Genomic DNA, 16,914 nt, shown 5'->3' on the forward strand with positions numbered 1-16,914 from the left:
GTCTATGACCTTCTCTGTTGTCATTTCTATTATTTGCTCTCTAGAAACCTCCCCCCCACTAATTAGTTTAAAGCCCTCTCTACAGCCCAAGTTATATGATTCGCCAGGACTCTAGTCCCAGCACTGGCCAAGTGGAGTCCGTCCCAACGGAACAGCTCCCTCCTGTCCCAGTATTGGTGCCAGTGTCCCAAGAAGCAAAACCCATTTCTCCCACACCAGTCTTTGAGCCACGCATTTAACTGTTTAATTTTATTTATCCTAGCCATATTTGCTCGTGGCTCAGGTAATAACCCAGAGATTATTACCCTTGAGGTTCTGTTTTTTAATTTGACCCCTAGCTGCTCATACTCCTTTAACAGAACCGTCTTCCTTGTCCTATCTACGTCGTTTGTACCAACATGGACCACGACAACTGGATCCTCCCCCTCCAAGTTTCTTTCCAGCCCAGAAGAGATGTCCTTAACCCTGGCACCGGGCAGGCAACACAGCCTTCGGGACTCCCGCTCTTGACTGCAGAGAACCCTATCTATCCCCCTAATGATACTATCCCCTACCACTACAACATTTCTTTTTACTCCCTCCACTTGAATGGCCCCCTGTACCACGGTGCTGTGGCCAGGTTGCTCGCAGTCCCTGCTCCCGCCCTCACAGGGAGTAAGAACCTCGATCCTGCTGGACAAGAACAAGGGCTGCGTCTCCTTCAACACTACATCCTGGATCCCTGTAACTTCCTCACTCGTAGTCACACCGTCCTGTCCCTGACCACGGACTACATCTGCAGTAATTAACTTCATAGGTGTGACCATCTCCTGAAACATAGAGTCCAGGAACTTCTCCCCCTCCCTGATGTGTCGCAGTGTCTGAAGCTCGGTCTCAAGCCTCATAACATGGAACTTGAGTTCCTCTAGCAGCAAACACTTGTCGCAGATGTAATCACCGTGAGCCTCAATGGGGACCACCGGCTCCCACATCTCGCAACAGTAACACATCACCTGCTCCATTCTATATAATTAATTAAATTTCTTATTATTAGTTATGAAGACCCTGCCTGGATATAGATGATAATGTCACACCACTATTCAAAGGACTTACCAACTTAAAGGTATAAAAAAGAGAAGGAAGAAAACCAACCAACCAGCTGATCAACCTCCTCCTTGAATACTGTCTGTGGGGCCTGTTTGGTTGACTCGTCTCGCTGCTCCGCCTCCGCAGTGCTGTCTAAGCCTGGGAGTGGGGAACAAAACAGAGCAAAAAACACACCCTCACCTCCCACTTAGCAAAACTCCAGCACCACTCAATGCACAAAGCACTCCGTGCACTGCACTAGCCCCTCCCCTTTTATACCCGGATTCTACTTCCGGTTCAATCTGCCCAAGAGTTTAAAAAACCCTTAAAAAATTAAACTTACTTCAAATAATTGACTTCTTAACACACTAAAATTCACAAAATACACTTAAATGATTTTTCTCCCACTTAGCAAAACTCCACCATTACTCAATGCACAAAGCAATCTCCCCTCAGCCTTGACGACCGATGGCAAAATGCTTGGAAGAACTGCGACATACCAAGTGGATTCCTTATAGAGGACCCCACAGTACAACTTGAAGGATCAAACCTCCTTTGCAAACAGTGGACAAGAATCAACCACCTCAGAACCGGTCATGGCAGATCAGAACCGGTCATGGTAGATGCTGCCACCTTCTCCATAGATGGAAGATTAAAGCATCCCCATCGTGCAACTGCAGAGCTCCTAATCAGATCCTGGAGCACATGATCGAACACTGCCCTCAGAGGAAATTTGCAGCCAGCCTACAAGATATCCACACTGTTATACTGGAAGCTTTTGCCTGGATATCACTTAGATATTGATATTTAATTTATTCTTTGGTACTACCATACGAAAGAAGGTGGTGGGTCTAGCATCAACAGGGTCACCAATTACAATGCCTTTTTGCCTCTGCATCAGAACTAGTCTTTGGCTTGGGCGGGGGGGGGGGGGGAGAATTGTTATTCATATAATAGTGATGGGCTGCAAGGCAACTAAACCACTGATATCCCCAAGGATGTGAATAATGTATTTCATCGATGCAATTATAAGACAAAATACACGGAGTTCTTCAAGACCTTACAACTGGCTCCCTTCCTAACTACTGACTGGTCCAGTTCATGGATATTATGTCCGTGTATAATTGAGACACGGACTGCAGGAGTTGATTATAACAAGTCTTTACTGAATGGAGACAACCTGGAAACTTAAACTACAGAAGCCTGCTAGGGCCTTTTATACAGGGGTGGTCACTGCCGGTACTGCAGTCTGAGACCAGTTATTCCCTTAAAAAGGTACATACACAACAATTCCTCCCCTTTTAGATAAACAGTACATAACATTCATTTAACAACTAAATAATAACTAATTACAATTACAATTACGGTTGCTAGATACATTGGTTGAAGTTAAGCAATTATAAGTTCAGTCTTTGAGGAGGCTTCCTGATTCTGTCTGGATAACGCCTCTTTGGGATATCAGGTTCTTCTGGCAAGGTTGAGTCGGGATCAATGTCGTTGTTTGGTTCGTCTGCTTCCAATATCACCGATTCTGCGGTAGATGCAATTGGTACTTCGGTTTCATCGCCAGGTGTATCAGATCGTGGTGTGGAGTTGACGTTTTCCAGTGACTCTAGAATCTGGTCAGCATGGCGTCTTACAATGCTCTCTCCAAGGGCAGACACGGTGGCATAGTGGTTAGCACTGTTGCCTCACAGCACCAGGGACCCGGGTTCTAATCCAGCCTCGGGCGACTGTCTGTGTGGAGTTTGCACATTCTCCCAGTGTTTGCGTGGGTTTCCTCCGGGTGCTCCGGTTTCCTCCCACAGTCCAAAGATGTGCGGGTTAGGTTGATTGGCTATGATAAATTGACCCTTAGTGTTAGGGTGATTAAATATGTGGGGTTACGGGGATAGGGTGGGATATGTGTGGTGTAGGGGTTACGGGGATCGGGTGGGATATGTGTCGGTGCAGGCTCGATGGGCCGAAATGGCCTCTATCTGCGCTGTGGGGTTTCTGTGATTTCTGTGAATGTCCACGGTATACATTAGAGGTCCTTGCCGTGTACAGATCGTTTCTGGCTGCCATTTCTCTGTGCGGTAGTCCCGGGCCAAAACTGGTTGACCTATCTTAAAACTCCTGGTTGGCCTTTCATTCATATTCTGAAACTGCCTGTTCTCCACATCTCTTCGGACGTTTGGCTTAACCAAATCCAAGCGGCATCGTAGTCTTCGATTGAAGAACATCATGGCAGGAGTTTGGTTGGTAACCGCATGTGTCGCATTCCGGTAGGCAAACAAGAAGTTATCCACCTTGTGTTGTAGGGGTATATCTTCATTACACATTGCCTTGATAGCCTTCTTGAATGTTTGAACAAACCTCTCGGCCAATCCATTAGTGGCTGGATGATATGGGGCGGATGTGTAATGCTTAACACCATTGTTCTTTAAGAACCTCCGGAACTCTTCAGACACAAACTGTGGTCCATTGTCAGAGCAAATCTGTTCAGGCAGCCCATTCCTGGCGAATATGGTTCGTAAGACTGTGATAGTTTTTTCTGTGGTGGTCGAGGGCATTTTTATTACCTCTGGCCACTTTGAATGTGCATCCACCGCAATTAAAAACATCGAGTCCATAAAGGGACCAGCAAAATCAATGTGCACCCTTTGCCATGGAGATGAGGGCCACTCCCATGGATGTAGAGGGGCTTGTGGTGGGGCGTTTTGGACCTTCTGGCATCCTGTACAGCTCTTGGTCATCTCTTCGATTTCTCTATCGATTCCCGGCCACCACACAAACGCTCTGGCTAAGTTCTTCATTTTTACCCCTCCCAGATGACCCTCATGAAGCTCATTGAGTACTCTATCCTTCAATTTGGGTGGAATTACTACTCTGGATCCACACATCAAGGTTCCTCTGCACACTGACAGCTGTTCTCTTCTCGGCGAGAATGCTGGCAGCAGTGGTTCGCCATGTGCTGGCCATCCCTTCACCGTTAAATCATAGACCCAGGAGAGTGTCGGGTCATTTTGTGTTTCCTTTTCTATGTTTGCATTCGTCACAGGGAGACATTCAACTATAGTCGAGTGGAATAACTTCACTGCCAGTTCTTCTTCCACTGTCGGCAACGGTAGGTGTGACAATCCATCAGCATTCCCATGCTGTTTAGTTCCTTTGTACTCGATGTCATATTGGTGTGCCCCTAGGAAAAGGGACCATCTCTGCAGCCGTTGTGCCGTCATTATCGGTACGCCCTTCTGAGGGTTGAAAATGGAGACGAGAGGTTGATGATGTTAGTAGAGTAAATTTCTGACCGTGCAGGTAGTGATTGAACTTCTTCACCCCCCACACCAGGCTGAGGGCCTCTCTGTCAATCTGGGCGTAGTTACGCTCGGCTGAAGTTAACGAGCGTGACGCAAAAGCTATCGGCCTCTCTGAACCATCAAGGAATTTACGTGACAGTGCCGCCCCAATGCCGTAGGGAGACGCATCACACGCCAGTCTTATCGGTAGTGATGGGTTGTAGTGAGCCAATACTTCTCTTGAAGTGATTAGGTCCTTACTCTTCTGAAAGGCCCGCTTACATTCATCGCTCCATTTCCATGCTACTCCCGTTCGTAGTAGGGCGTTCAGTGGGTGCAGAATTGTGGACAAATTCGGCAAAAACTTACGGTAGTAAGTCACCAATCCGAGGAGTGACCTCAGTTGCGACACATTTTCAGGCGCTGGAGCCTTAACTACCGCTTCAATTTTGTCAGGGGACTTATGCAACCCCTCTTCATCAATCACGTGGCCACAATACGATATCTGTTTCTTAAAAAACTCGCACTTGGGGCAATTGGCTCGTAGCCCATGTTCACGTAGTCTAGTGAGCACCTGCTCTAGGTTGGCAAGGTGTTCACTGTCATCTTCACCTGTCACTAGGATGTTGTCCAAGTAACACTGAGTCCCCGGAATCCCTTGCAGGACTTGTTCCATCACTCTTTGCCATATCGCCAGAGCTGATGCTACTCTGCATACCAGTCGATTATACTGGTAAAAACCTTTGTGAGTGTTTATCGTGAGATACTTCCTAGAGAATTCTTCAACCTCCATCTGCAAATATGCTTGTGCTAGGTCAATTTTTGTAAAATGCTTCCCTCCAGATAGTGAGGCGAAGATATCTTCTATCCCTGGAAGAGGATATTGTACTGTGTGAAGGACTGGGTTCACCGTCACCTTGAAGTTCCCACAGATGCGAACCTTCCTTGGCTCCTCAGACTTATTGTTTAACGTTTTCTTCATGACAGGAACAATGGGTGTCGCCCACTCACTTCAGTCTACCTTAGATAACACGCCTGCATTCTCCAGATTCTCCAGCTCTGCCTCGACGGCTGGGTGAATTGCATATGGTACCGGTCTTGCTTTGAAAAACTTGGGAACTGCATTCTCCTCTATTTTTATCGAGGCGGTTACGCCTTTAAGAGTGCCCAGTTCTTGTTGAAATACCTCTTTGGCGTCAGCTAAGATTGTTGACAATCGTCCAGGAGTGACATCGTCATCCTTTTTACCAGCCACCGTCAGTGCCTGAATGGAGTGCCAGTCTAAACTTATCTTTCTGATCCATTCACGTCCCAATAACGGTGGTCCACCATCTTGCAGAATGTAGAGATACAATTTCCGTATTTTCTTGCCGTTGTATTCGACAGGCACCCTTATTTTTCCTCTGGGGTATACTTTTTGCCCCGTATACGTCCTCAAGACAATGGATGTCTCTCTCAAGGGTATGTGTGAGAATAGCCGCTCGTAGTCTCGTCGATTCATGACGGTTAGAGCTGATCCTGTATCCAATTCCATTTTGACTTGGGACCCTGCTATCGTGAGGGTGACCCAAATGGTTCGGTGATCCTCTTTTGTGATTACGTTGTGAAGTTTGAGACAGCTTATTCTCTTGTTCCCGGATTCACTATCACTCATCTGGTCTCCGGAACTACTGTCCGTCATCTTTTGTACTTTCCTGTACGGTTCCTTAGTAGCCTTTTTGTTGTCGTTGGTCTTCTTCCCAGACCTGCAAGCTCGTGCAATGTGTCCCATCTTTCCGCATTGCCTGCATATTTTGTCCTTGGACCAGCAGTCCTTCTGGTCATGGTTTGTTCTGCCGCAGCGATAACATTTTGCAAATCCCCGTGTCATTTCATGGGTGCCGTATTCCTGTGGCTTTTGTTGTATTTCCGCAGCTCCCCTTGCTGCTGCTTCGTATGATACTGCCACGCTGAAAGCCTTATCTAGCGTCAGCTCTTTCTCTGAGAGTAACCTCTTCTGGGTTCCTTCACTCAGGAGTCCACAGACAAATTTGTCCCGTAAGGTATCTGCCAGTCCTGCTGCGAACTGGCAGTGCTTTGATAGCTTGCGTAGTTCCGTAAGGTAATCAGCATTGCTCTCATTTTTATGCCGATTTCTCCTGTGGAATTTAAATCTTTCTGCTATCAGCAGCGGTGTAGGATTTAGGTGTTCCTGTAGGATAGCAACAATTTCGTTAAAACTCTTCGCCTTCGGTTTGGCTGGAGTAATCAGGTCCCGCAATAGGCCGTACGTTCTTGCGCCCATTAAATTTAGCAATACCGATGCCTTTTTCTCATCGGCTATTTCGTTTGCCTCGCAATATACCTCGACTCTTTCCACATACGTGGTCCAGTCTTCTATTGCATTATCGAAGGCAGTGATATTGCCAGTCTTTGGCATCTTGAAAATCTAAGATGGCGCCTCCCGCGCTTTGCCTTCGTCCCCGATGGATCAAAATGGCACCTCCCGCGCTTTTCCTTCTTCCCCGCCGAGTTACGATGGCGCCTCCCGCGCTTTCCCGCCGCTGCTCTCCGCGGTATTTTTATTTTTCTATCGCGCTTCAATATTTGCTCCGTTAATTGAAGAACCGTTCCCGTCGTGGAGCGGACCCTCTGGGACACTTCCCTCCCTCTTCTTAAGTCCGAACGCTGCCCGGCTTCGAAGCACCGGCTGTGCCCTGTGTGCTCCACCCTCTCTCTTTGCTTCCCGACTCGCTGCCCGGCCCCGTTGCAGAGCCACCCGATCGAGCTCTAGCCCGCCGCAGCCCAGTAAGAATCAGTGCACTACCTGCCACCAGCCCGATTAGCTGGGAAACCACAGACTGGAGAACCAAGCCTGGCTCTCGACAGTCTCTCCTGCACTTTTCAATTCAATGATTTGGAGGGCGGTTGCCCACGGTCGACGCCCGTTTCTCGAGTTTCTTTGGATTTTTTTTTCGCTTTCTTCTGGCTTCGACCTTCAATAACGTCATCTGAGGTGCTGCCGAGTTGCAGGTAAGTTCGTTTCTTACTCGTCGCCAGTATTATGTCCGTGTATAATTGAGACACGGACTGCAGGAGTTGATTATAACAAGTCTTTACTGAATGGAGACAATCTGGAAACTTAAACTACAGAAGCATGCTAGGGCCTTTTATACAGGGGTGGTCACTGCCGGTATTGCAGTCTGAGACCAGTTATTCCCTTAAAGGTACATACACAACAATGGAGTACACCTGTTCTAACAGAATGTTACATATTTCACTCCTTGTTTAAACACAGCTTAAAAAGGATCACTCATGCTCTTCATGCCAGGATCATCACTCCTCAACTGCACATTGCCGTTGCACATTGGTGCCTTGTAACAAATAGTAGGCAGTAAGCAAGCAACACCCAGGTTCCTTATTTCAGCTTCTATCTATAGGATTCCCCTTGTCAAATTTAGAAAGTAACCTACTATATATAATGGAGTCCCTTTAGAGTCAAGTTAAGTATACCAAAAGGGAAAAACATCAAAGGATTATTTCAAGTCTTTTCATATGGATTATATGAAGGGAATAAAAAAAGTTTGTGCAATACTCATTTGCTGCCACTAAATAGGGCTATAAAAATAGCTTACGAAGCAATGAAGGTAGTGGTCATGTATTACACTTTTAGTATCTAGAGAATATTCAGACACAAAATTAAGCTGTGGGTGTCTCTTAGTTGCCTTTTCTCATGACCATATTTTGGGCTTGAAAAAAACAGTATCTTAGGGTCCATTTTAACTCTCTGCCGCGGAGGGCAGCTGTTGGGAGTGGACGGCAAGCCTGCGCGGGAGTGAATTGTACGACCGGCAGATTTTAACTGCCAGGTCTCAGTGGAGTCCCGCTGGTCAGTTGCTTGGCTTATTCTGGCGGAATGCGGCAGTTGGCCAGCGGGACAAGACGGAAATCGGACAGCCTGGAGCCATCCGCAAGCATTTGAAAGCGAGTGCCAGCAGCAAGATAATTCGGGGGAGCACTCCTGCTCCTCCTGGCCCACTGAGGAAATTAAAAAAAAACTTACCTTAGCTGGACAGGGCAACCGCGACAGGTGCTATGCTCAGGATGGGAGTTAAAATGCTAGCGGGGGCCCAAGTGCGTCATAGAACCCCCGATTTATGTTTATTAACTGGAGTCTGGCGGGCATCTCATCTGCCACCAAGACTGGCGGATTTAAAATCGTGAACGAAGCAAGAAACGCAGCCACTCCATTTAAAATGCTCCCCGCACTGTTTGCGCTGAGGGTTAAAATCACCGCGATTGTGTGGACTACAGTGACTACACTTTAAACGTACTTCATTGGCTGTAAAGCACTTTGGGACGTCCGGTGGTCATGAAAGGCACTATAGAAATGAAAGTCTTTACTTCTTTCTCCCATTTATAGGAATGTCAGAGTCATTTCATTAACTACTCCAAATAGACTACTATTAGCATATCTTGCTAAAATGCTAATTTTTTAATAATAATCAGGACCAACAGAAAAACAAAATATATAACAGCATACAAAACTAGAATAAAAGTGCCATAGAGAGCAAGCAATGAAGTTAAAACGGTGATTTAAGCCTTGAATCTGACCAAGAGAAGTTAAAAGGGCATTATTAACCGCACCTGGAATACTGCATACAGTTTTGGTGTCCATACTTAAAAGACATACTTGCTCTCGAGTCAGTACAAAGAAGGTTCACTCGGTTAATCCCGGGGATGAGGGGATGGACATATGAGGAGAGGTTGAGTAGATTGGGACTCTACTCATTGGAGTTCAGAAGAATGAGAGGCGATCTTATTGAAACATATAAGATTGTGAAGGGGTTGGATCGGGTGGATGCGGGGAGGATGTTCCCGATGATGGGTGAAACTAGAACTAGGGGGCATAGTCTTAGAATAAGGGGCTGCTCTTTCAAAACTGAGATGAGGAGGAACTACTTCAGAGGGTGGTAGGTCCATGGAATATGCTGCCCCAAAAAGCTGTAGAAGCTACATCATTACATAAATTTAAAACAGAAATAGACAGTTTCCTAGAAGTAAAGGGAATTAATGGTTACGGGGAGCGGGCAGGAATTTGGACATGAGTCTAGATTCGGATTGGTCATGGCCCTGTGGGTGGCGGAGTGGGCCCAGGGGCCGTGTAGCCTGATCCTGCTCCTATTTCGTGTGTCTAATTCTGTTAGATTCAGGAGATGGTTCTGTGATAGTAGATTGGCGGTTAGGATCAGCTCAGCCATGATCTTATTGAATGGCGGAGCAGGCTCGAGGGGCCGATTGGCCTACTCCTGCTCCTATTTCTTATGTTATGTAAAAAAAATTGCAAGACTCATAAAATCAAGAAAGACACACACAATGACTCGGTTTATTACATCCACAGTGTGTAATGTGCAGCTTGATATCAAAGTGTCAAAAGTTATTTGGCCTTTACCATCACGGAAACAATTAACATTTCAACGCATGCACCATTCAGAAAATCCCATCGTCTGAACCAGATCCAAAAAATGTCATGGAAATAAAAACAGTGGCATGAAAAAAAAATTCTCAAACAATGTTACTTTCAATTGTGTAGCGTGATATTTTTCCAGAGAAACTTTGTGCTTTCGCCGATTCTAAAGTATAAAAAACTTTGAATCTCTATTTATCATCTACAGAAAATAAATTATATTTTCCACTTTCTTCTTTGTGGTTTTTCTAAATGTTTATAAATACAAACTTTAGTTCTGACTTTGGTGGAAAATGACTATTGTATCACACCAATTATAAAGGAAATCATTCTTTGAGAAACACATCAACATAGTAAAAGTCACAATTTCCCTTTTATTGCTGTTTTAGAAAACAGTTCACAGGCTTTTAAACAATTGGCACAACACTTACAAGACACAAAACAATTTTTGCAGGAGTGGCACACTTGATTCTTACATCACTCTTAAGGCAAAATTTATACTGTGCTCAGAGACTGACTGAGAGATGGCTCTTCTTTCCTAACCCTCAATGGAAACAGCACAAAGTCTATTGCGCTCATTTCAAAGGTTAAGTCTTTAGAAACTGCTTTTGTCCATCTCCGATCATCTCAGATGGTAGTTGAAAGAGAGTTAAAAAAGATAAGACATATTGGGGGAAAAATTGGGTGAGTAGCACCACCTGTTAGCGTCTAAAGAGGCAGTCAGTGGCTGTAGCGCCACTGGCTGCGCCTCCTGCGATATTCAGCAGGGGCGCTAATGGTGGCGTTAGCCATTTGCGCTGCGCCGCCAATGACATCATCGGTGTGCGCAGCGCCCCATTCGCGATATTTGGTAGCGAACGCCGCAGTTGCACCGTTCGCTACCCGCGCCCGGTTCACGGGGCCTTACTGTGCCGGCAGCGGCGCAAGTTAAGGTGGAGGTGCGGAGCGGCCGCCTGCCAGCACCTCCGTCCCCGGCCTCCTGACCCCCCCTCCCCCCCGCGGCATTGCCGGCTGTTTCCCGAGAGCCCGGCACTTCTCCTTGGTGCCAGGCTCATTTGCCGGCACTCACGAGCGGGGATCGCGCTGTTGCAGGCCCCCCCCCCCCCCCTTAACAATGGGAGGAAGGCCTGCAGTACCGCAGCGTGTGGCGCTGCAGCACGTTGCGCTGCGATATTCAGTTTCAGCGCCCTAAGAGGGACACGGAGTGCCTCGAGCCTCGCCCCATCTCCCTTTAAGGGCAATGGAACTGAATATCTGATGATCGCTAAAGCCTCGAACGCTGCGCTAAATCCTGCGCTCAGGCGACTTTTGCACCACTCTGGCGCCCCAACCCAATTTCTAGGCCATTATGCCAAGTTCATTTGAATACACTGTCTAAAAAATAATCCCAATTCTGCTGGAAACATTTCCAACATATTTTCTTGATATGAATGAAATATATATAGCCACCGTGTTAAGCTCAATGTTACACATATTATCGTAATTTTACAAAACAGTGCCACAAAAGAAAATTTAAAAGATCTTCTGCTTTCAGGGGCAGTCTTGTTTATCTGCATTATTAATGGACCCAGTCTTTGGGATTTTTCAATACCTCTATAATTTCTGCCTCTTTCGTGCCCTTGGCAGGATTATGCATGTATTCCCATCTGCAGGACAAAAAGCAAACATGGAACATGAGTGAAGTGCAGTCCTGACATCTATCTGTATTTTGAAAAAAGCAAAGCAACTTTAATAAAGCTGTATAACTTAGTGCCTTCTTTGTATCCATGTGCATACACATGGTTTATCCAGAAGTCATTTATGTCCCAAAAATTCCTGTAACCAGAAAACGAATGGCCCCTGCCAGTCGTTAAACTTGCCCTTCCCTGTTTAATCTCCATGATATTTTGCGCTGCAAGTGCGAGATAGAAATGGTGTGGCGCCCTCTACAGGGCATCTGGGATCTGAGTGAACAGAGCAAGCAACTGTATCTCCTTAACCACAGATTGAAGGATTGTGAAATGAACAGCGCAAGGTTTGGACAAGGAAGTACAAGTTAGAGTGGGTGAATTCAATGCCAAATCAGGTACAGAATGAGAAATAGAGAGGGAAAAAAAGATTGCCTTTTTTTCCTCTTTCTTTTAAACCAAAGAAAAAGTACATTTATTTAAAAAAATTTTAATCATTAAAAAAACTCCAACAACAATTAAATCCTGAAGGAATGAGACTCCTCACTTGTAATAGTAAATTTTCAGTGTCAGAGAGGGTGACTGGCATTAATTAACATTTATCACGTCGTTAAAGGGTATTTATACTTGAAATGACTTGACTTAACTTTCTGTGGCGAGTTTACTTCGGACCTACAGTGCAAGTACAGGAACTTCACGACGCTCAATGCATTTAAATGATAGCAAGTTGCCATTTTCGCGAAGCTAATGGCGGTGCGGTGAGTCTTCAAAAGTAACATTTCAATTTCCACGTTTAATTGCGTATCTGCCCTCGCCTGAAGTTGCTGTGGCATTTGCACTTAAATAACGGCGAGCGCTATTAGCCTCGCTGTTATTTTGACAGCAATTTTTGGGCCAATATTGCCAAAAAAAATAGTACAATTTCTCACTCCAAAATATTGGGCTGGATATTCCGATCCCTACGGGTGGGCACGCGCTGTGTACCCACCCATAGGGACATCAGAAATGCTGGTTTCAGGAATGCACAGCGCATGCGCTGGAAACCGGCATTTCCGATCTGTCACTTGACAGATCCTCCGGCTGCCCGGGAGAAGGGCCTCTGCGGGCGGATAGTTCTGCTTTTTGGAGACACTCCGCCCGCAGAAAACCCTTACAATTCTTGCGCCTGTTCAAGAGTTGAAAAAAGTAAAAATTAAAAAAAAATTCTCACTGATTTATCATTTTAAAATACTAAAAAAGGTAAGTTTATTTTTAGCCCTGTAAAAAACGAATTATTTTTTACAAAAATTAAAATTTTTGTTTAAAATAGTTAATTTGTCATTTCAAGTCATTTTAAAAATGTGATTTAAAAAAAATATTTATTTAAAGTTTTACTATGTTTTGGGGGTGATCTCCATTCATATATTTCACAGGTCTTACTGTCAAATGTATGAGGGGAGATTCCCTTCTGTGATTGGCCCGCGTGATCTACCTGCGCCTCTGGGATACGTGGGCCCTGCGCACCGGCAATTTGGAGAGGCCCAGCATCGGAATTGTGCGCCTCCCGGGAGCCCTCAGGTAAGGGCGCAGATCTTTCCAGAACGCAGTCCTCTGCCCGCGGGAGGCCTGCGATCGGAATATCTGGGCCAGTGTTTGTATTGGCCTTGATCACCATCTTCCTCAATTAAAGAGGACTTATATGCTAAATCAAAGCATCAAAAATGTAACACGTTCTTGTGACTTTCTGGGTGTGTATGTGAGAAACTATTAAATGTTGGTGTTGAGAGAGATTTAGGTGCCCTCGTAAAGGAAACACAGAGTTAACATGCAGGGACAGCAAGCAATTATGAAGGCAAATGGCATGTTGGCCTTTATTGCAAGGGGGTTGGAGTACAAGAGCCAGGAAGTCTTTCTACAATTGTACAGGGCTTTGGCGAGACCACATCTGGAGTACTGTGCACAGTATTTGAGGAAGGATATACTTGCCTTAGAGGCGGTGCAACGAAGGTTAACTAGACTGATTCCTGGGATGAGAGGGTTACCCTATGAGGAGAGATTGAGTAGATTGGGCCTATACTCTCTGGAGTTTAGAAGAATGAGAGGTGATCCCATTGAAAAATAAGATTCGGAGGGCGATTGACAGGGTAGATGCTAAGAGGTAGTTTTCCCTGACTGGAGAGTCTAGAGCTAGGGGGCATAGTCTCTGGATATGGGATTAGCCATTTAAGACTGAGATGGGGAGAAATTTCTTCACTCAAGAGGGTTGTGAATCTTTGGAATTCTCTACCCCAAAGGGCTGTGGATGCTGAATCATTGAGTATATTCAAGGCCGAGATAGATTTTTGGACTCTAGGAAGAATCGAGGGATATGGAGATCGGGCAGGAAAGCGGAGTTGAGGTCAAAGATCAGCCATGATCTTATTGAATGGCGGAGCTGGCTCAAGGGGCTGTATGGCCTACTCCTGCTCCTAATTCTTATGTTCTTTTCTGGTTTCTTGTCCTCTTTCTCTCCAATCTCCACCCTTCATCATATTGCCCAAGTTTCACATCAACTTTCACTTTCTGCTTGCTCCCAAGTCAGACTTATGTCATGGAACGCAGGCCTTATCTATCGTGTTCCCGCCATCGTCAAAAACACTATTGTTATAGACATTTCCCCACAGCCACAGAACACAGGCAAGCCAATAGATAAGCACAATCGAGAAGACATCAATGAGGAGAGAGAAGTAAGGAAAGTAGTAGTAGTAAAATAAGGGAGGCTACTTGGTATTGTTTGCGGAAGGAAAGTATATTTTCACAAACAAATACCATTTCAACTACATAATGAAATGCATTTTAGGGAATGGGGTTTCAGACTTATAACTATTACAGGAAACTTTGTGATATCCGGCACCGGGACGGGACCGAGCTGTTGCCGTCCCATCAAAACTGCCGGACAAACCAGCGCTAATGTTAAAACATACGGAAGCTTTTGAGCTCCGTATCTAGCAACAAACCCTGTTGCTTAACAGCTTCTAAACAGTCGGCCGTAGCTTGCAAGCGTCTCTGTAGCTAAGCAACAGCTTTAGCTAGGCCTTGCAGAGCCTGACTGGTGAAAAAAAAGCAACGAAAAGAAAAAAAACTTACTGAACAGACTCCTGAATTTTGCCGGTGGCTCGAGCATTCCGGACAGTTAACCTCCGGATAAACCAAAGTTTCCTGTACATAGGATTACATACGATATACGGCACAAAAACAGGCCATTCGGCCCAAGCAGTCCATGCCGGTGTTTATGCTCCATTTGAGCATCCTCCAGTCTTTCCTCATCTAAATCTATCAGCATAACCCTCTATTCCCTTCTCCTTCACATGCTTGTCTAGCCTCCCCTTAAATGCATCTATACTATTCACATCAACCACTCCCTGTGGTAGCGAGTTCCACATTCTCACCACTCTCTGGGTAAAGAAGTTTCTTCTGAATTCCCTATTTGATTTCTTGGTGACTATCTTATATCGATGGCCTCCAGTTATGTTCTTCCCCACAAGTGGAAACATTCTCTCTGTATCCACTCTATCAAAACCTTTCATAATTTTTAAAGACCTCTATTAGGTCACCCCTCAGCCTTCTTTTTTCAAGAGAAAAGAGACCCAGCCTGTTCATCCTTTGCTGATTATGTATACCCTCATATTTCTGGTATCATCCTTGTAAATCTTCTCTGCACCTTCTCCAATGCCTCTATCCTTTTTATAATATGGCGACCAGAACTGTATGAGGTACTCCAATTGTGGTCTAACCAAGGTTCGATACAGGTTTAGCATAACTTCCCTACTTTTCAATTCTATATCTCTAGAAATAAACCCTAGTGCTTGGTTTGCTTTTTTTATGGCCTTGCTAACCTGTGTCGCAACTTTTAGTGATTTGTGTATTTGTACTCCGGGATCCCTTTGTTCCTCTACCCCACCTAGACTACCTCACATTTATCTGTGTTGAACTTCATTTGCCAATTATATGCCCATTCTGCAAGTTTATTAATGTAATTTGTTGCAGTCCTTCTCAGTATTGACCACCCCCCCCAATTTGGTGCTTTCCGCAAATTTTGAAATTGTGTTTTTGATTCCAAAGTCTAAATCGTTAATATAAATTGTGAACAACAATGGTCCCAGCACTGATCCTTGTGGAACACTACCCACCTTCTGCTACTGTGAATAACTACCCTTTACCCCTACTCTCTGCTTTCTGTCTTGAAGCCAGCTAGCTATCCATTCTGGTACTTGTCTTCAGACTCCGCATTCTCTGACCTTGTTCATCAGTCTATTATGTGGTATCTTATCGAAGGACTTTTGAAAATCTAGATAAATTACATCTACTGCATTACCATTGTCTACTCTCTGTTACCTCTTCAAAAAATTCAATGAGGTTGGTCAAGCAAGACTTTCCCTTTTGAAATTCATGCTGACTATTCATTACTATGTTTTTGATTTCTAGGTGTTCATCTATTTTCTCATTTAGTAGGGATTCTATTATTTTTCCTACCACCGATGTTAAGCTGACTGGTCTATAATTCCCTGGACATGTTCTATCCCCTTCTTAAATATAGGTATTACGTTAGCTATCTGTCAGCCCTCTGGTTCTACACCTTTTTCTAACAAATTATTAAATGTGTAGTAATGCCTCTGCTATCTCTTCCTTAGATTCTTTTAAAATGCAATTCATTTGGACCAGGGGTTTTATCTTCCAAGTTTGATTAGTTTATTTAATATAGCCCCTCTATTTTAAATGCACTTATCTCATTACTAATCTCATCATCCAATGTCATGTCCATCTGTTCTATCACCCTGGTAAATACTGAAGCAAAATAATTATTTAATATTTCTGTCATCTCGCTATCGTTACCTGTGGTATTATCCTGTCTATCCCTTAATGGCCCTATTCCCAAACCAACCTCCCTTCCTTTTTTGTTTAATTGATGTGTCTAAAATATTTTACAATTTTGTTTTATGTTCTTTGATAATTTAATTTCATAGTTCCTCTTTGCCTTCTTAATTGTTTTTTTGACTTCTCTCCTAATCTCTTCATATTCTCCCTTATCATGCACTCCCCTGCTGTCTATGTACTTGATGTATGTCTCTTTCCTTACCCTCAATTGTTCCCTTATGGTTTTATTCATCCATGGAGTCTCATTAGTGTTTAGTTTGTTCTTTCCTTTTAGCAGAATATATTGTTCCTGCACTCTGTTGAACACCATTTTAAATGTTTCTCATTGCTGTTCTACATCATTGTTTGCAAATATTGTTGCCCATTTTATTTTCCCAAGTTCTATTCTCAGCCCCTCAAAATCAGCTTTTCGCCAATCTATTACCCTGGTTTTCGTCATACTTATGTCCTTCTCAATTATCATTTTAAAGCATTGTGGAGGAGCCACAGAGACTCAGTGTACTTTAGTATAATCCCCTTAATTATATTATAGTGCAGCCGGGGACTGCACCCTTAAACTGAT

At 44.5% G+C, this 16,914-nt stretch overlaps 1 protein-coding gene across 1 annotated transcript in view; it reads right to left on the reverse strand.

Moving 5' to 3' along the window:
* Positions 1-8,799: 8,799 nt before the first annotated feature.
* Positions 8,800-16,914, reverse strand: part of cpox (coproporphyrinogen oxidase) — a 34,223-nt gene continuing 26,108 nt past the window's right edge. Inside the window, exon 7 of the mRNA XM_086007052.1 lies at positions 8,800-11,438. Coding sequence (XP_085863178.1) covers positions 11,351-11,438 — 88 coding nt within the window. The 3' untranslated portion in view covers positions 8,800-11,350. The remainder of the gene's footprint in view (positions 11,439-16,914) is intronic.

This window comes from Somniosus microcephalus, chromosome 14, assembly GCF_052327205.1.
Source record: "Somniosus microcephalus isolate GS21.2 chromosome 14, FLI_Smic_1.0, whole genome shotgun sequence".
Taxonomy (NCBI): Eukaryota; Metazoa; Chordata; class Chondrichthyes; order Squaliformes; family Somniosidae; genus Somniosus; species Somniosus microcephalus.